Source organism: Lepidochelys olivacea (assembly GCF_965140295.1).
Source record: "Lepidochelys olivacea isolate rLepOli2 genome assembly, chromosome: 28".
In the NCBI taxonomy this organism is placed as follows: Eukaryota; Metazoa; Chordata; order Testudines; family Cheloniidae; genus Lepidochelys; species Lepidochelys olivacea.
The window spans coordinates 5646410-5666500 of NC_140438.1; the positions used below are offsets into that span (position 1 = coordinate 5646410).

The window sequence follows — 20091 nt, forward strand, 5'->3', positions numbered from 1 at the left end:
CAAACACCCTGCGTGGGGCCCGGAGGGGCAGGGCCAGGCCCGGGCAGGAGCCGCCCCTTCCTGCCCCCCCCCCGGGCCCGGGAGCCCTTTGTGAGTCCGCCGCGGCGGGGCCATGGCCGGGGCCGGGAGCGGCGCGGTGGGGCCGGGGGCAGCGCGGAGCGGGCGGGGACACGCGTGGGGCGGACACGCGGGGAGCCCAGGCTGGGCCCGGGGGCGGGGGGTCAGAGCCGGGCTGGGGGGAACGGCTGGTGCTGGGGCCAGGATGTTGCTTGGAGCAGGGGGATGTTTGCGGGGGTGTTTAGTTGGGGGGCAGAGCTGGGGGGATGGTGGAGGAGCAGAGCTGGGAGTTTGGGGGGGATGTTGGGGGGTGGGGGGCAGAGCTGGGGGGATGGTGGAGGGGCAGAGCTGGGAGTTTGGGGGGGATGTTGGGGGCTGGGGGGCAGAGCTGGGGGGATGGTGGAGGGGCAGAGCTGAGAGTTTGGGGGGGATGGTGGGGGGTGGGGGGCAGAGCTGGGGGGATGGTGGAGGAGCAGAGCTGGGAGTTTGGGGGGGATGTTGGGGGTGGAGGGGCAGAGCTGGGAGTTTGGGGGGGATGTTGGGGGGTGGGGGGCAGAGCTGGGAGTTTGGGGGGGATGTTGGGGGGTGGGGGGCAGAGCTGGGGGGATGGTGGAGGAGCAGAGCTGGGAGTTTGGGGGGGATGTTGGGAGGTGGGGGGCAGAGCTGGGGGGATGGTGGGGGGCAGAGCTGGGAGTTTGGGGGGATGGTGGGGGGTGGGGGGCAGAGCTGAGAGTTTGGGGGAGATGTTGGGGGGTGGGGGGCAGAGCTGGGGGATGGTGGGGGGCAGAGCTGGGAGTTTGGGGGGATGGTGGGGGGTGGGGGGCAGAGCTGGGGGGATGGTGGGGGGGCAGAGCTGGGGGTGTTGGGGGGTGGGGGGCAGAGCTGGGGTTTGGGGGGGATGTTGGGGGGTGGGGGGCAGAGCTGAGAGTTTGGGGGAGATGTTGGGGGGTGGGGGGCAGAGCTGGGGGGATGGTGGGGGGCAGAGCTGGGAGTTTGGGGGGGATGTTGGGGTGTGGGGGGCAGAGCTGGGGGTTTGGGGGGATGTTGGGGGGTGGGGGGCAGAGCTGGGGGGATGGTGGAGGGGCAGAGCTGGGAGTTTGGGGGGGATGTTGGGGGGTGGGGGGCAGAGCTGGGGGTTTGGGGGGGATGTTGGGGTGGGGGGAGGGTCCGTGTTCAGATCTGGCCCTGTGGGAGCTTTGGGGGCTGGGGCTGGAGCCCTGGGAAGGTCTGAAGTGGGTTTCGGGGGGGGGGGAGCAATCTGCTCTCTGGCAGAATTTGCTACTGGGGTTGTGCTGCGCGTGCTCAGTAACATCCGCTGAAGCCACGGCCCCCCCCCCCGCCCTTCTCCCTGCCCTTACTTGCCATCCCAGCCTGTGTCCCGCTTTTTACAGGGGGTTAAAAAGAGGAGAAGGGGGGCGCCCAGGGTGTGAGCCGGGGGTGGGAATTGACTGGCTGGGGGGTGCCCAGCAGCTGGAGGCAGGGTTCGGGGGCGGGTTGGGGGGCACAGTCAGGGCTGGGGCGGGGCGAGGCACTGGCAGAGGGTAAAACCCGGCCCAGGCAGGGGCGGGACGGGGGGAGAGTCACCGTGGAGGGGGCTGAGCCCCCCGTGTTGGCAATAATGGGGGGCGCAGAGGGGCTTTTTTATTTCCTCTCCCCCAGAGGGCACCTCTCAGCCCGGGCTGCCCAGGGCAGGTGCTTCAAGGCCCGGGCCCCCCTCGGCCAGTCACTGCCGCCCCTGTCTGCCGTCACCGGCCGGGGGGGCTGCCGGGGACTGGATTCAGGGAAATATTTTGCATACACCCCCCTCAGAAACAAAGACTCCCGGATCAGGGCGTCCGGCAGCGTAAAGTCTCCACGCGGGTCCCAGATTTGCCTGGTCGGCTGCTGGGAGTCCCTGAATGGCGCTCCCTTCCTTGGGCTCCATTTGCAAGAGCCATTTGCCCCTTTTTACCGATCCCTTTTCTGAAAGGCTCTCTTCGTTACTTTTAGCACGTCCTCGCGTACCCGTCCTGTCGCTGTGCAGATACGGGTGGGGTTTAATTTATAGTTTAATCACAGATACTCCTGGGAAATCTCTCGAAGTCGGTCGGTCCTAGTCGTAGCCCTGGCATCTGGGTTGTTTCTCGTGTCGCACTTGGCTGTGGTTTTTCTCCTGTGATTTGTAATTTGGTGGCAGGGATGGCCAACGTAGGGCCCCCGGGCCCAATGCAGCCCGAAGAGTTGCACAATGTCAGAGGTATCAGCCTGTGACCGAGGTACCCCCAATTTGCTCCCCGCGGACCAGAAGACGGGAAAGGGGAGAGGTAGCAACTTGGGGCAAGTCGGCAAATAAGGACAAACTTCCTCATGAGTAACGGCTACTGGTAGCAAATTAGGTCAGATCGCAGGTTTTTATCTTGGGGGTCGGCCTGCACCCCTGTCACTTCACCACGGGGTTCTGTGTTTCCTCTGGAAAATCTCCCCCCCCCCCCCCCATTTCACCATCGCCTCCCAGATCGTCCTCACGGAGGTTGAATGAGACCTGGAAAAAGTCTCCTTGAGTCCCAGGGGCTCGGCAGGGCAGGACGGGCCCTGAAATCGGGCCGTTGTGAGGCCGTTTGCAGCGGTTTGTAACCCCCCTCCCCTGCTTCTTCTAGGAGCCCCCCCGAGAGCGTCGGGCCCCTCTGGGAAAAGAGAGAGAAGCCGCCGAAGCCGAGGAGCAGCGGCAAAGCCAGGAGCTGCTGGTAGGTGCCCAGGGCCCAGGTTCGCCAGGGATCCCGGTGCCCCGAGTGACGGCGAATGCTGGGCCCGGCCTGCCAGCCTCATCCAGGGACCCGTCCCCACCGGAGCCCAGGGTCCGACACGGGGGTGGCATGGTGCCCGTAGGGTGCGGGAGGCCGCTGGGCAGGAGCGGGTCAGTCTGTGTGAGCCCCGAGCCCCTGCCCACGGGCTGTCTGCCTGTCACAGTGACCGGGGAGCCTTTCCCGCACCTGGGGAGATGGGGAGGAAATGCGGGCTGCAGAGATGGAGAGTTTGGCCCAGGGCAATCGGATGAGGTTTTGGGGAGAACAGTCCCCCCCCATGAGTGATGTACAGCTCACCCCTGCCCTGATCCGTCCCCCCTTGCTGGGGTAAATAACCTTCCCATCCCCCAGCGCAAGAGATCCCGCGCTCTGGGAAATAACTCCCCCACCCGCCGGGAGGGGCATTTATGGGTCTCCCCCAGTACCCACCCGCCCTCTCCCTGTGGCTGAAGAGCCGGACGGCAGCCGAGAGGCAGGAGATGGTCTGGGAGTGGCGGGAGCTGCGAGGGTTTCTGGCGGAGCAGGAGCAGCGGCTGCTGTCCCGGCTGGAAGAGCTCGAGAGAGCCGTTGTCCAGAGAAGGGATGCGGGCGTCTGCCGACTGTCCCGGGAGATTTCCCTGCTCGGGGAGCGGGGAGGAGAGAAGGGGCAGCTGCTGAGCCCACCCCTGCAGGTCAGGCTGTCGTTGCAATGACCACACGCAGCGTTCCTGTAGGAGCATCTCCGCCCCAGGCCCCAAAGCACTTTACAAAGGGGGGACAGGGGCAATTATCACCCTATGGGAGAAAGGGGGAAACTGAGGCACAGGGAGGGGCAGAGCGCTGCCCGAGGTCACATACTGAGTCTGTGGCAGCACCAGGGATGGGTCCTGGGTGCTGCAACCCAGAGACCTTCTCTCCTCTGCTGTAAATGTCTGTAAATCCCCTCCCCGGGCAGAGGTCCCGAGCCAGGCCTAAAATCCCACTCACACCAGGTTAATGGGTTACTGGGGCCAGAGGACTTGCGGGGCTCTCGGCACTGGGAGGAATTTGACTCTCAAGGCAGAGAAACATTTTCTGCCTCTAAAGTGGCCAGGGAGAAACTTTCCACCTCCCAGCAGGGATTGCTGGGGCTGCTGAGAGCAACTGTCCCTGCTGGTGGGGACGGGGGGGAGACGGCAGCTGGTCTCTGAAGCAGAACCTGAGGGTCTGAAATTCCCCTAAATACCAGAGGCTCCCATGGTGATTCCCTGCGGAGCAGGAGGCTTCCCCAGCCTGGGACACCCCCTCTGACGGCCTCTCCTTTCTCTCCTTCTCCAGGGTGCTGGGAGCTCTGGGGGCAGGTAAGTCCTGGGCTCTGTCTCCCTCCCCCCATGGCGTTAGGTCTGCTAACCGCACTGAATACAGGGCGTCCCCCTGCCCCAGCAGCGTGACACACGGGCTTAGAGTCTGTGATTCTGTGTCCCCTCGTGGCTGCCTCAGCAAGGGGAAGAGCCTGTTAGTCTCTGATGGCTGATACGTCCCACCAGGGTTGTCAGACATATGGGCCAGAGGCCAGACCCAGGCTGTCTGACGTATTTATGGGGCCACGTTACGTATTCAGAGTGTGCAGAATCTCAGCTTTCGATTTTTTTTTTTAAAGTAAGTTTCTAGCCCTCCTGGTTGCAAAGAAACCCTCCCAAATGGATACGGAGACAATGCTGCCTTCCTGAGTCTGCAGACAGCCTGAAACAGCGGCTCAGAGGGGTGTGAATGCCCTTGGCCTCCATTAATCTCATTGGCCTGCCGACACTTTGATGTCAACATTCGGTGTTCCCTGGCTAATCGCTTGAGCGGGTGGGAATGAATCCTTCGAGAGGTGGGAATAGGGGGTTGTCTTCGGGAGGACTTTGGAGAGACGCAAGGACAAGGAAGCAAGAGATAACTAGAGGAAGGAGGGTGGCAAAGGAAGGGTAGAAATAGCAGGGGCCATAAAGGGGTGTGTGGGAGTTGGAGTGATATTGATTGTGACAGTGAAGGACTTTGTAAATAGCAGTGTTATCTCCTGTTCCCCGGGCAGCGTCTCCCCTTGTCCTTCGCGCCTGGGTGTCCCACCGAGAGCAGCGGGTGTCCTGCTGCGAAGGGAGGTGGGGGACGGAGTCCTAAATAGATGCCCCGGGCCACTGACCATGACGGAAAGTGGAATACAGCCCTCTCCTCCAAAGGAGTTGGACACCCCAGGGTTACTGGTTTAGCTGAAGGGCTCAGGGCTTGTGGTGTTTAAGGGCCCACGTTCATTCCCTGCTGGAGATCTGGGCTGTGTCTGTGGGACGCACCCACTCTTTGGTCTGTGTCTCCTCCCTTTCCATGTAATCCCAGTGCTGGAGCCCCTTGGTGCTGGAATATCCCAGTGTGGGAGGTGGCCCGGCTCCCCACAGAACCAGGGCGTCCCGGAGAAAGCTCCTGAACTTCTCTCCGTTCCGTGCCCCAGTGTTTCCCCGTGTCCCACTCTCTGGGCCCATGGCCGGCACAGGGCTGAAGGCAGGTGACTCACTAGAACAGTGCCCATCCCGGGCTGCAAAACACAGATCCAGGTTTGCTGGAGTTTGGGGGTTGCTGGGCTCAGGATCTGGGATCCAGGCCCATTTCTCACCCCTCCCTCTTTCCCCGGCAGGGAGGACGGGGCGTTTCGGAAGCCGGAGCCGGGGTTTGCGGAGCTGGAGAGGAGGCTCAGCGATTTCTCTCTGACAAGTGCCGTCCTGCAGCAGGTCCTGCGGGGATTCAAAGGTGAGTGGGAGTCTGGGGGTGGCGTCTCCTCTGGTTAGAGTGACCCTGGCCCTGGGGAGGAGTCGGGGACTCTCGGGATGTCAGTGACCCCGGGCTCCATCTCGCAGCCCCAGCTCCGCGAGTCGCCCTTCCCCATGGAGTCGCCCTGTGGGGCTGGCTCTGTCTACAGCGACTGCGTTGTGGGCCTCGGTCTGTGTCACCATCCCGTAGTTTAGAGCAGTTCCATTAATAACCAATGGGGATTTCTCTATGAACGCGAGGGACTGAATCCTCCTCTCTCCCGTCCTCTCCTTCCCCTAGAGACGCTGCGACGGGAGCTGGGGAGGGACACAGGTACGTGTCCGTCTCTGACGGGCCGGGGGGAGATTTCAGACCAATTACCATGTTCGCGACAGGGCATCACGGCCTCCAGCCCCGATGTGCACTGGGAAGGGTGGAACAAAGGGAAGCCGGGTGAGCCCTGTGGCTGATTCACTCCTGCTGTGACGTCTGATGGGGATTCAGAGCGAATCCAGATCTCAGGGGGGTGTTTCCCTTTGGGGAAAGGAACAACCGCCCGAATGGTTGAACTAGGATGGGAGAAGGACAAAATATCCAGACCCTGAGGAGTCTGAAAGCCTCCATGAGTGAGTGAAAATGGTCAGATGTGGGCAGCTGAGTCTCAGGCGTGAGGAGGGGTGGAGCCCAGCTGTGGGGCTGAGCAGTGGGGCTGGGATACGGCAGACAGACTAGCTCTGCGTGCTCATTGTGAATGAGGAGGGAGCTGTTGTAGGGCACATTCATATTTTTCATACTTTTCATCCCGACTTCAAAGGAGGGGTCACCTTTGTTTTGTGTGTGAACCCCTTATATTTAGTAGGAAATGAGAATAAAACCCGTCACAAGTCTGACCCTATTGAATTTGCATGTGTGTGTCTCAAGAGGCTGACCGAGAATAGGTGTCCTTGAGGGCTAAACGTGCAGGAAGTGGGGGGTGAGATTTTCTTCGCTGAAGATTATAAGAAATCTGTCCCACAATGTGCTGACCTGCTCAGATCCAGTTCCTGTCTCAGCACTGGACAGATTTTGCCTGGTCCCTAGCTCTGCATAGTCCCCCCTCTGTTGGGGGAACGCGCCGTCCTGGGGAATATCAGGTTTAAAGGGTCTGCGTGGGTTTAGTCCTGGTGGGAGGGGAGGGGGTCTACACTGGAGTGACCGAGCATTTCCCCCGCGCGAGAATCTAAAACGTCTCTGCAGAGAAATCGCCCGTGAGACGCGTGATGTGAAATGACCTAAAGTCTGTTCTGAAATCCCCCCCAAATAACCCTTCTCCCCCTGACAGGCTGCAGAATGACATCCCCGGGTCCCTCCAGATTCTCCCAGCCTGCCCGGGGAAGGGAAATGGGCATGGCAGAGCTGGCTCAGGTAGGGATGCTGGGGGGTTCCCACAGGAGCCAGCGGGACAGTGAATACACAGGAAGGGGGGGTTGATCTAGGGGTGGGAGGGTGCAGGAAGTGCACAGGGTGGAGAAAGGGAGTGGGGCAAGGCTTGATGGACTTGCTGGGACTGGATAAATCCGGGGCTAAGGTTTTAGAATAGACCCATGGCAGTTGGGTTGTGCGTGGGACTCCTCTGACTCTGTATCCGTTTGATTGGCCCTGAGCCCCCCATGAATAGTGGGGCAGCAGGTCCTGAGTGGGGGGCTCTTGCTCTTTCAGGGGCCGGTGACCTTCGAGGAGGTGGCTGTGTATTTCACCGGGGAAGAGTGGGCCCTGCTGGACCCCGCTCAGAGAGCCCTCTACAGAGACGTCATGCAGGAGACCTATGAGAATGTGACCTCGCTGGGTAAGGATTCCTGTCCCCTCGGTCCTTAGAAGGGGAAATGCAGAGTTAAGGTTCATGTCACCCCCACAATGTAACCTTAACTCTGCCCTGTTTCAGCATGACCCCGACATGCGAAGGACACACACACTAGCCCTCTGCCCTGCTCACTACAGAGCACAGGGGCCGTACAGCACAAAGGCTCACATATTCTCTTGGCTCAGGTAAACCTCGGGTTTAGGTCCGGCATAGCGAACAGAAGCTTCCGACACCCCCGGCCGGCACTAAGCTTGCCGCCTACATCACACTAACTATCACAGACTTGCCAAATATCACCACGTCTTTGCCCCGGAGGGGTAAGAGCGGCCACACTGGGTCAGACCAAAGGTCCATCTAGTGTTCCAGCACTGGTCAATGCCAGGTGCCCCAGAGGGAATGTACCGAACAGGGAATCACCCAGTGATCCATCCCCTGTCGCCCATTCCCAGCCTCTGGCAAATGATTCCTTCTGAGTCATCGCCGTCTATTGCCCTTCTCTAAACCCTAGAGAGGGCTAGCATGTGAGCCCCCGGAGTGCCGACAATGCGGATGGAAAGAACACACCCTTGTGCACCTTTTATTGTTGCAACCTACAACACTCAGCACTGAAATGAGGCAGACTTGCTCCTTCAAGAATCACAGGCACCTCCCTTTATGTCACAGTCACAGCTCTGCCAAGATGCTCCAACTAATCCCTCCATCGTTACAGGTGACACGCTGCACACAGCTGGAGGGCATGCAGATAAATGCTGGTATTCCCATCTGTGAACACAACACAGACAATGGCATATCCTTCCTCATCTCTATTATAAATTCATAGATTTTAAGGCCCAAGGGACTATTTGGTCATCACCTCTGACCTTCTGTATAACACAGACCATAGAATTTTCTCCTGTTACTTTTATATTGGTTTGTGTTAGACTAAATACTCCAGCCTTGACTTGAAGACTCCCAAGAGAATCTGCCATTTCCTCAGTAGTTGAGTAACCTGTGTACCACCCTTACTGCCCCATAGTCAGTGGCTAATGCCAGCTCCAGAGTAAGGGGCGGGGGCAGAGTTAAGGTTATGGTGCCGGGATGGGGTCTACTTTCACTCTTCATTCCCTGGTTTTCAGAGCTCTAAGTTTCGTTACGGTCCACGTTCTGGAAGGACACGCGGCAGCCCTTGGCAACCCAAACTCTGTGTTAAAGAAGTTAATTCTCTGGGCCTAGACTATAATGTTTTTTGGTTCAGGGTGTGACTCTTCACACCTGTCAGCGTGAGATGGATGGTGACTGAGCGAAGTATGCTGCCAGATTTGAAAGAGCAGACCAAGTCGTAATCTGCCTGTGGATATTAGAGCACTTTAAAATACTGCTTGTAGCCCAGAAATTTTGGTTTTGGTGGGCACAACTCCCCAGAGAACCTCCTGTAAAATGCAGGCAAAAAGCATAACACACATTAGCCCTCTGAACCCCACCAACCCATGCTCGCTATTCCCAGCTTCCCTGTGACGCTCTGTTTTTTCTCTTGTCCTCTCTTTCTCGGAAAGAAGTAGGTGGTTTCCCTGCTGGCTGCAATCTTCACTTTCTAGGCCATGGAGTTACAGTCTCTGTATTTTAGGCCCCCTTTTGAGGGGGATTTTCGGGCGGTGTGTTTTCTCAGCAGAGATGGGGTTTGTTCAATCCCTCTTTCAGCAAAATGTCCTACGCATTTGAGCATCTGGGCACTAGCCTCTGCATATTGCTACATCAAAATGGGTTGGGGTTGAAACAAAAATACATTTGTGAGAAATCTCCTGTGCACCCAGCTGGTTTCCTTTCCCTGTGCAGAGTTTCCCGTTTTTCAACCTGATGAGCTCTCTCACCTGGAACAAGACAAAGAGCCGTGGGTCCCAGATCTCCTTGATTCAGAGGAGACGGAGCGCATCAGGGGCGCATACACAGGTGAGGAATCATGAAATCAATTCGAAACCTGTCCGTGTCTGAAGGACACAGCTGGGATTCCCAACCGAGACCTTGTGAGTTCTCCGAGATCAGAATTGTCCCCAGCAGGTTTGTATCCTCAGGGCAGATGTCGTTCATGACGTCCTACCCATCCTGAGTGACACCTGCCAGTAGCTCCCTCTTTGACCTGCCTACCCCCTGAGTGCTCAGATGGGATTTACAGGCAGAATTGATCCCCCCTACCCTGTGGGAAAGAATTTTGGGGAAATTCAGTCCTTGATTTATTTCCATCTCTCCAACACTTACTTGGTGGACCAGGACGGTGAGAGTGCCCGTGAAATGCTCAGGGAGATTAGAGAGGCTATAAAAATAAACTCAATAACGGGGGATATCAACTATCCCCATATTGACTGGGTACAAGTCACTTTAGGACAGGATGCAGAGATAAAGTTTCTTGACACTATAAATGACTCTTTCTTTCGTGTCTAAACTGCGAAGTAAAAGAAGCTGTTAGAGGCAAAAAGGAAGTTAAATCCTATTGAGGAAAAGAGAAAGGAGCATAAACTGTGGAAAGCCAACGTAACCGTTCCTTTGTGGGTCACAACTGACAATACCTAAATTCTGGACAAACTGCTGAGAAATAGGGTGGACATACCCCAAAACAGGAGGTTACTCTCCCATGAGATACACCAAACCAACAAAAGTAAACTTCTGTTTCACGACATTGGCTAACAGTAAGTCAGAACAGCAGTTTCCTTAGGAATTCCAGTCCTTGTATCACCGCCAGAAACACTAGACTAATAGAGGAGTGGTCCTTTAAAACCAATTTCACCAAAGGACCAGCCACAGGCCCAGGTCAATATACAACTCGGATCTTACCCAAAAACCACGCTGTTGCCAGTCCTTTGGTATCTAAAATCTAAAGGTTTATTTATAAAAAGAAAGAAAGAAAGGTGAGAGTTAAAATTGGTTACAGGAGCCAAATACATACAATAAATGGTTCAGGCTTGGAGTAATGATGGACTAAACTGCTGGCTTAAGTCAAGTCTCTGGCTGCTTCCAAATCACTGGATGGTCCTCAGTCAATTGGTGAGAATACTCCCATTAGTATAAGTCCATAGTCCAGGATAGAGGCACAGTGGAGATGTTTCCAGGGCCTTTTATAGCTTCTGCCTTGTGGAGGGAAACCCATTGTTTCAAACAAAGCCCTCAGCCCAGCTAGTGGAAAATTACAGGTACAAGATGGAGTTTGGAGTCACATGGGCAAGTCGCTTGTCAATGCATGACTTCACTTAGTCCTGGCAGCAAAGTCCATGAAGAGTAGATCGGCATCTCCAACTGTAAGTCAAGTGTCCTCTAATGGGCCACGCAATTTGAATAGTCCCGCCAAGATGCGCTGGCTAACTACCTTGTGGGCATTACCCCAGGAGCCAACATTTGAAATACAGGGGTAGAGCCAACACTCATAACTTCAAATACAAGAATGATACATGCATACAGATAGCATAACCATAACCAGCAAATCGTAACCTCTCCATAGACATCTTACATGACCCATTTTGAACAAGATTTGTTGCAAATATATAACAGTGGTTGCAACAATGATCTATATGGTCACAGATAGATAACGTCACAGCCATGTGTAAAAGTACAATCAGGCAGGCCAAAAAAGAATTTGAAGAGCAACTGGCCAAAGACTCAAAAAGTAACAACCACAAAATTTTTAAGCACAGCAGAAGCAGGAAGCTTGCTTAACAGACAGGGGGCCTCTGGACAATCGAGGTACTGTAGCAGCTCTCAACGATTATAAGGCCATTGTTGAGAAACTAAATTAATTCTTTGCATCAGTCTTCCCTGCAGAGATTGCGAGGGAGAGTCCCACACCGGAGCCATTCTTTTTAGGTGACAAATTTGAGGAACTGTCCCAGATTGAGGTGTCATTTGAAGAGGTTTTGGGAAAAAAATGATAAATTAAACAGTAATAAGTCACCAGGACCAGATGGCATGTACCCAAGAGTTCTGAAGGAAGTCAAATGTGAAATTGCAGAGCTGCTAACTGTGGTATGTAATCTATCGTTGAAATCCGCTTCTGTACCCGATGACTGGAGGGTAGCTAAAGTGATGCCAATTTTTTGAAAAGGCTCCAGAGGAGATCTTGGCATTTACAGGCTGGCAAGCCTAACTCCAATATCAGGCAAATTAGTTGAAACTCTAGTAAAGAACAGAATTATCAGACTCATGGATGAACACAATTTGTTGGGGAAGAGTCAACATGGCTTTTCTAAAGGGAAATCATGCCTTATCGGTCTACTAGAATTCATTGAGGGCAACAATCATGTGGACAAGGGGGATCCAGTGGATATCGTGTACTTAGATTTTTAGAAAGCCTTTGACAAGGTTCCTCACCAAAGGCTCTTAAGCAAAGTAAGCAGTTATGGGATAAGAGGGAAGGTTCTCTTATGGATCATTAACTGGTTAAAAGATAGGAAACAAACTGTAGGAATAAATGTTCAATTGTCAGAATGGAGAGAGATAAACAATGATGTTCCCCAGGGGTCTGTATTGGGACCAGTACTGTTCAACATATTCATAAGTTTTCTGGAAAAGGAGGTAAACAGTGAGGTGACAAAATGTGCAGACAGTACAAAGCTACTCAAGATAGTTAAGTCCAAACCAGGCTGCGAAGAGTTTTAAAGGGATCTCAGAAATCTGGATGACTGGACAAGAAAATGGCCGATGAAATTCAATGTTGATAAATGCAAAGTAATAAACATCGGAAAACATCATCTCTACTATACATACTGAACGATGGGGTCTAAGTTAACTGTTACCACTCAAGAAGGGGATGTTGGAGTCATTGTGGATAGTCAAAAAAGGTAACAATATTGGGAATCATTAACAAAGGGATAGAGAATAAAACAAAATATCATGTTGTCTCTATATAAATCCATGATGCACCCAGATCTTGAATACTGTGCACAGATGTGGTTGCCCCATCTCAAAAAAGATCTGTTGGAATTGGAAAAGGTACCGAGAAGGTCAATCAAAAATGATTAGGGGTACGGAACAGCTTCCGTATGAGGAGAGGTTAAAAGACTGGAGTTTTGAGCTTGGAAAAGAAACAACTAAGAGAGGCCATGATAGAGGTCTATAAAATCATGACTGGTGTGGAGAAAGTGAATAGGGACGTGTTATTTTCTCCTTCACATAACACAAGAACGAGGGGTCACCCAATAAAATGAATAGGCAGCAGGTTTAAAACAAGAAAAAGGAAGTAGTTCTTCACACAATGCACAGTCAACCTGGGGAACTCCTTGACAGAGGATGTTCTGAAGGCCAAGCCACTAACAGGGTTCAAAAAAGAACTAGATACGTTCATGGAGGATAGGTCCATCAATGGCTATTAGCCAGGATGGTCAGGGATCCACCCCATGCTCTGGGTGTCCCTAGCCTCCTGATTGCCAGAAGCTGGGAGTGGGCAACAAGGGATGGATCAGTTGACGATCGCCTGCTCTATTTATTGCCTCTGAAGCAGCTGGCATTGGCCTGTGTCGGAAGACGGGATACTAGGCTAGATGGACCCCTGGTCTGACCCAGTGTGGCCATTCTTATGACCCTGGCTTCGTTTATAACCTCACGGGAGAGATTTTTTTGTTGAAGCAGAAGGTACGTGTCAGGTCAGGATATTCGTGTAACTCCTTGCCGCATGGCATGGAGGGACTCACACTGGGTCACAATCACACACTTCCCTTAGACTTCTAATCAGTTGGGCGAAGAACGCGTCTGCCTCAGGGAGTCAGCAGAACCCATGTAACCCTTTCCCTGTTAGGTCAATACTTGCCAACAGGGTGATGTGCCAGCCACTTAGCTGTGGGTTCAAAATTCGTCTCCGACCAAACATGGAAAGGAGTTTGCTTTTATCCTGGCCCGCTCCACAACGTTCCAGTTGGCTGCAACTGGCTCAAGAGAAGGCAATGGAAACAGCCGGGGTTTTGTAGGACCAAACTATTAGTTGTTGGTGGTTCTGTCTGAGGAAGCTTGCAGAGCTCCTGCCTACCCAAAGCCAGCACTGTCCTTCCTCCACTCCCATCCACGCAGCAGTTGCTCGCTCTTTATTTTGAAGTTAAAAACATTCTGTGTAGATGGTTATGCAGACTTTACAGGTAAACTGTTAGGACTGGTGCTCCCTGAGTTGGTGAATGTCATGGTGCAAGCACACCCTGTCCCCCTTTTGGGGCAGGGTAGGGGATGTTATTGCCCCGTGGCTGAGTCCGCCCTATCTCCCTGAGATTTGGGGTGGTGCGGTGTAGAGACCAAAGGCCATATAGCTGCCCTCTCTCTCAGGACGATATAATAATCTAATGACCAAAGGCAATATGGCTGCCCCCTCCCTCAGGGCTCTGTGGCCCAATGACCAGAGTCAATATGGCTGCCCTCTCCCTCAGGGCTGCATAGCTGATGGCCAATGGGGAGAAAGTGGACCACCACCATGGGGTGGGTGGTGGCTGGGGTAGGGGGACTCGGGCCCTCCCTGCTCCACCAGGTCCAAGCCCAGGACCCCATAAGTGGCAAAAGTCATCAGGGATCCGGCCGTACCACGCTGATGTCACCTGGCACAACAGCTAGTCCCCCATGGGCTACTTCCTACCCTGTCCCTGATGCCGTGGTCTGGGCACCTCTGGGCCTCCAGGTTCCTCAATCTGCACAGTTCCCGGTGGCTCTAATCCCCCTTGTGTGGCCATCCGCTTGCGTCTCGGTGCCTCTGGCTCCCATGGTCTGGGGCTTCTGCAGCTCCTGGGCAGAAGCCTGCCAGGTGCATCCTCCCTCCTCAGAGATCAGCCCCAACTGAGCAGAGCTGCTGCCTTTTATACCTGGGTTCCAGCCAGAGCAGGCCCAGCAGAGTCGAGGGGGTGTGACCTCGTCGGCCTGCAGAGCAGGGTTAACCCCTGCTGAACCAGTGTGGGGAAAGCGTGCCCCGTCACAGTGAGCAATAAAGTGATCTTCAGAACAAGATCTCTGGGTGAACATTTTTTTTAAATCTAAAATTTGGGATCTGCGAAGAGAACCCGGAGCCAGAATGGTTGTTGCATCAGACACCCTTAGAAGAGGGTAGAAAGAAGGAAACAAGGCCCAAGATAAAAAAGGTACTTTAAATGCCTCCAACTTCACTCGAAGGTATTCTAGAAGCTGAGGGGTCAGGTCTAGAATTTGATGAACAAAACACAAGTTCAACTGTATTACGGTATGGAGATACAGGACTACAAAGCTCAGATGAATAGCAATGAGGCCAGGGAACCTTACCTTTAGGTCACCAACTTGTAGGCTTGGCCAGAATTAAATTTTTATATTAATTCTTTTTATAATTTCAACTTACTTTTAAGCTTTTTTCCATTTTTATTATTTTTAAATGTTCATAATTGTGCAAAATAGAAGGTTTTAGACTTTTTTTTCCCCCCAATTTTTATCAATTTAAGTTTTCAGTTGCAGGAAATTAGGCAGGGAAGTCAGACAATGATCATTTAATGGCAGTAGATGTTGAGACTCAAACCGTTAAAGCTTTTTCACTGGGAAAACAAACTCGCTAACATCCCATGTCGAAATATACAACGTCGGTATCATAAAGCCAAGCTCTGCTTTCTCAGACAGCATTGTTCTTAATTTCCCTATTTGAAATTTTGATTATCGATGGCAATATTTTTGGTTGATTTTTGCGTTTGCGGTGAAATTTATATTTATTTGTATTTATTTTTATTTATTTATTATTCATTTACATTTTATTATCTAATTTATTTATGATTATTATTAAATTTATTTTTATTTTGTATTTATTTATTAGTATTTATTATTTATTGATAAAAATCTAATCCTTCCAAGCCAACCAGTCTGAATCCATCCAAGTGTGTGCTTAATTTAAAGCATGTGAGTTGTCTCATTAAAACCCTAGGGATTAGGGATTGCCAGAACATGAGGGACATCTCGCACTGCCTCTTCCCCGCAGCTAATTTCCAACATGGTTGGGTCTCCCCTTTTCCATTCCTGTTTCTGCCAACAGGTGATGGGATGCTGAGTGAGAAGGAGGAGCAGAAACCTCAGCAGGAAGATGCTGATCAAGAGGAAGCACACGGGGCATTATTGCAAATATCTCAAGAGGATGATTCCGGGAGTCATGAGCAGAGAGAAGGTCGTGAGAGTCAGCACAGGCCAGAGAGGAAGCAGGGAAACAAGCCAAGGGAGAAAAGGAATAAATCCATTAATAGTTCGGGACCTCACAAATGCCTCAAGGAAACCACAGCCCAGCAGAAAATGCAGGCAAGGGAGAGAAACAACACATGCTCTGAGTGTGGGAAAAATTTCAGTAGCCCCTCAGTCCTTCTTAAACATCAGAGAATCCACACAGGGGAAAGACCCTATGAATGCCGTGAATGTCAGAAAAGCTTCACTCACAGATCATCCCTTATTAAACATCGGAGGATACACACAGGAGAGAGACCCTACAAATGCCATGAGTGTGGCAAAAACTTCATTGACAGCTCAGCCCTTGTTAAACATCAGAAATTCCATGCGGGAGAGAGACCACACGAATGCTGTGAGTGTGGGAAAAGCTTCACTCAGAGCTCAGACCTCATTACGCATCAGAGAATCCACACAGGAGAGAGACCCTATGAATGCAGTGTGTGTGGGAAAAGCTTCACTCAGAGAGCATCCCTCATTAAACATCAGAGAATCCACACAGGAGAGAGACCCCATGAATGCTGTGAGTGTGGGAAAACCTTCACTCAGAGCTCAGGCCTTGTTAGACATCAGATAATCCACACAGGGACCCGATCCTATGCATGCCCTGAGTGTGGAGAAAGCTTCACTCGGCGTTCAAACCTGATTGTACATCAGAGAATCCACACAGGAGAGCGACCCTATGGGTGCTGTGAGTGTGGGAAAAAATTCATTGACAGCTCATCGCTTAAGAAGCATCAGAGAATCCACACGGGGGACAGACCTTATGGATGCTGTGAGTGCGGGAAAACCTTCACTCGCAGCTCAAATCTCATTACACACCAGCGAACCCACACAGGAGAGAGACCCTATGAATGCAGTGAGTGCGGGAAAGCCTTCACGGACAGCTCTCTGCTTATTAAACATCAGAGGATCCACACGGGGGAAAGACCCTATGAATGCTCTGAGTGTCAGAAAAGCTTCACGGACAGCTCAGACCTTATTAAACACCAGCGAATCCACACCGGAGAGAGACCCTATGAATGCGGCGAGTGCGGGAAAAGCTTCACAGACAGCTCAGACCTTATTAAACACCAGCGAATCCACACCGGAGAGAGACCGCATGCATGCTGTGAATGTGGGAAAAGCTTCACTCAGAGATCCTGCCTTATTAAACACCAGAGAATCCACACGGGGGAAAGACCCTATGGATGCTCTGAGTGCGGGAAACACTTCACTTGGCGATCCAACCTTATTACGCATCAGAAAATCCACACAGGGGAGAGACCCTACGGGTGCCGTGAGTGCGGGAAAAAATTCATAGACAACTCAGCACTTATGAAACATCAGAGACTCCACATGGGAGCCAGACCTTATGAATGCAGTGAGTGTGGGAAAAGCTTCACTCGGAGCTCAAATCTCATTCGACATCAGCGGCTCCACACCTCATAGAGAGACACTAGATACTCGGAGTGTGGGAAAAATGTCTATCAGATCTCAGCCCTTACTTATCATCAGCAAATTTGCGAGGGAATCAAACACCATAAGGACCTTATCTAGGGATGGCAAATGTTTCTTTTTCTTTAATAGTTTTGCTAATTCCCTCTTAAAGGCTCTTTGACGTAATTGACGTATTTACGTGGCCTCTCGGGTCCCTCAGGTGGGTTCCCCGGTTTTCTCTTCTCTAGCTCGCCGTTCTTTACGTGAATCCTGGGCTCCTTTCTATCAGCTCCTTTATTCTGAGTCATGGCAGCATGTGTCCCTCTTGCCAGGACTGTCCATGAGCTCCAAGTGCGGGAGACAGTGTTACCCAGGGTGTCTAGAACCCAAGGCAATGGTTACTTAACTGTTTCTTTTCTTTAGGAGGAGTTAGGAATAAATTAATGGGGAGACAGGCTTTTTGTTTGATGAATGATTGGTACAAACGAAAGTGCTTTTACCTAAAATCATTTTTCTGAGGTTTCAGCATACACACGCGCACACAGATGCTGTCGCAGAAGGTTTAGAGCCTTTTAAGCGTGTATGAAAACCTGTTGCCTTAAAAGCATATTAATTGCGGGGGTTTTTAAAGCTGGCTTTTGCTTGTTTTGGATACTTACACTGCCTTTGCGGTGAGGGAATGAAGAAAGAAGAAGCAACTGGAGGGGGAGGAGTCTGCGGAGAATGACTTAGGGAGGAAGGAAGGGAAACGTAAGCTAAGAGCAAAGTACAGAGAGCAACAACAAATGTAGAAGCGGGCCAGACCATCTGGGAACCCGCCCGCCTTGCCACTGTCCTGGATCCAAGAGGAGAGCAGGGCTTACCACCACTTCCGCCGGAGTGAGACCAGGGATGGCAGCTATTTTTGCCAGCCAACCGATGTCTTTCTGCTGCCCTCGCCTGGTTAGGGTGAAGGGTTTAACCTTTAACCAGTTTTTTTCCCCCTTCTTGGTCACCCCCTTGGGCTCCAGGTTTTTTTTTTACCGTGTTTGAGAGCCCAACTTTGTCTTCTACGTTCCTCGTGATCTGCCTCGGTTTTATTTGGGGATTTTTTTGGAAAGGCTGTAACTTTCTTTTGTCCTTTGCTTTTTATTGTTTGCTGTTTTACTTTAGATGCTTTTCCCCTCCGTCTGTTACTTTTCTGCTTACTATTCCATTCCCACAATTTGCGCGGCCTGAGTTACACTGGTGATGCAGAGGGAATTTGAATTTGGCTTCAAGTTGGATATATGTCGTTTTTATTTTATTTTTTCTTTGCTTTTTAATTTTTGCCTTTAAGTCGTTGATTTTGTAATTTATTATTATTGTGACCATCTGCTTACAGAGCTGCACAATACTCCAGGGCTGATAAAGGCTTTCAAAAACCATTACCATTCTCTTGTACAAAATCAATAAGCGGTTTTTAAATATTTATTTTTAATTTTTATTTTTAGGGTGGGGGGGTTGTATCTGTTTTTAACTTGACCAGACTACCAGCCTGAGCCCCGAGTTCCAGTAATGGAATGTATTCGTAAATTGACTTGCGGACTAAATCACAGGGTGCTACCCTGCCCTGCCGTTCTTTCCTTTTGCACAGGAAACCAACCAACAAGCCGATGGTACCAATCATCTCCTTCTCTCCACCAGTCCTCGTTGGCTCGCCCAATCTATTACCTATGGGTTTTAGAACCCAAAGCACTGGTAATTTAACTGGTTCTTGTTAGGCTGGGTTAGGAATAAATGAAAGGAATAAATAAACAGGGATCTCATGGTCCCCTTCCTTCACACCGTTTCTGTTTCACAAATGTTTGGCACAAACAAGAGGGCTTTTACCTAAAATGACTGCTCCTATCGTTAGTAATGTAGGCAACGGTGGTGAATGCTGAAAAGCTTCAGAAGGGTTAACCACCCACGCATTCGACCGAAGGAGGGCGCTTTAATTGGCTTTGAGGTTGCAGTTTAAACGTGAACAATTGTTTGGTTTTGGTACTGAAATATGTAACAGTTCCATGTCGATTGCACGGCCAGGGTGAAGTTCTAGGGCTGAGGTTTACAATTAAATGGACAGCTGCCTCCTTGGATTCCTGTTTTCGGATTCATGAGGGTTGATGAGCCGTTGTATTAATCTGGTCATTGGGCTAAATTGATAACATGATTGCAATGCAACAGCATCGTTAACACATTGATTTACTGATTTTGACCTTGACGTAAGTGTGTTCACCCAACGGTTACTTTAGTCATGTGTACAGTGGTTTAGTCCTAGTGATGTGTGTTCTTGATTTTGGTTTTTTTCAGTTTAATAAAATGTATAAAGGGGAATCTGGAGTCATTTCTTTCAATAAGCAACGTGGGCCAGAACCGCCGAACATCAGGGTGGAGATCAGCAAGTTGACCTTGAATTGCCATCTAAATTAACCCTTTGGTTCTCACAGGGGAGCAGCCAAAGGGAGCCCCCATCTCTGCTCCAAATGCAATTGGAGGAGCTCTGGGCTCACAAGGGGAAAATGAGGTCCCCCACCCACCAGGGTTTTGGGAATTGGGTGGGGTAATGTGGATGAATGAGATGGGGTCGCTGAGGTGGGGAGAGTCTCTGAGTAGGGGCAGGTGATGGTGGCTTGCTCTGCAGCCTCCGTCATGGCTAGGCCCAGCCTGAGCCCCACTCTGGCTGGCTGTAGGTTGTCACAGGACAAACAGCCCTTGTTTGTCTCTGAGACAATCTAGTCTGGGGCTGGCTGGATGGGGAAAGAGAGGGGCAGACAGATTGCTGTGGAAGAGAAGCTGAGCGAGAAGCATTTCCACTTCCATCACTTACCGTAGCATTCATAGCACCCAGGGAATTTTTTTTTTTTAAGGCAAACATTTAGCACACTATTTTCTGAGGGCTGAAGGGGGACTCCCATAGTGCATTAATTAACACTTAATAAATACGTCGAAATTAAATGCATTACAGAGATAAGAACCTCTCCTGACAACTTTACTTCATGAGCAGCTCCAGAGGAAGAAGACCCAGAGGGAGTAAGGGCAGGGGGAATCCCAGGGAGAGCAAAGGGGCTGGTAGAGGGAGCAGACAGAGAA

The 20091-nt window shown here is 51.6% G+C and overlaps 1 protein-coding gene across 10 annotated transcripts; it reads left to right on the plus strand.

Moving 5' to 3' along the window:
• Window positions 1-14: 14 nt before the first annotated feature.
• LOC311514101 (uncharacterized protein) lies at window positions 15-19327 on the plus strand. Of its 10 annotated transcripts, none has more exons than XM_084616472.1 (9): window positions 15-90; window positions 2694-2780; window positions 4137-4159; window positions 5470-5582; window positions 5883-5915; window positions 6904-6986; window positions 7281-7407; window positions 9235-9348; window positions 15401-19327. In XM_084616472.1, exons 6-9 carry the CDS (start codon window positions 6912-6914, stop codon window positions 17008-17010), a joined length of 1926 nt encoding a protein of 641 aa, XP_084472598.1. In that variant the 5' UTR covers window positions 15-90; window positions 2694-2780; window positions 4137-4159; window positions 5470-5582; window positions 5883-5915; window positions 6904-6911; the 3' UTR covers window positions 17011-19327. The 10 variants fall into 10 exon arrangements, with proteins under 10 accessions (XP_084472598.1, XP_084472597.1, XP_084472596.1 ...); XM_084616471.1 differs by having other exon boundaries at window positions 4137-4158; window positions 5466-5582; XM_084616465.1 differs by lacking the exon at window positions 15-90 and adding an exon at window positions 100-136.
• Window positions 19328-20091: the final 764 nt, after the last annotated feature.

Excerpts from the sequence above, each read along its gene's own strand:
- LOC311514101 (XM_084616463.1), top strand. The coding sequence starts at position 113 with ATGGCCGGGGCCGGGAGCGGCGCG. Across the intron at positions 5,583-5,882 it reads GGTCCTGCGGGGATTCAAAG|AGACGCTGCGACGGGAGCTG; the intron begins GTGAGTGGGAGT and ends TCCTTCCCCTAG. Across the intron at positions 6,987-7,280 it reads GCATGGCAGAGCTGGCTCAG|GGGCCGGTGACCTTCGAGGA; the intron begins GTAGGGATGCTG and ends TTGCTCTTTCAG.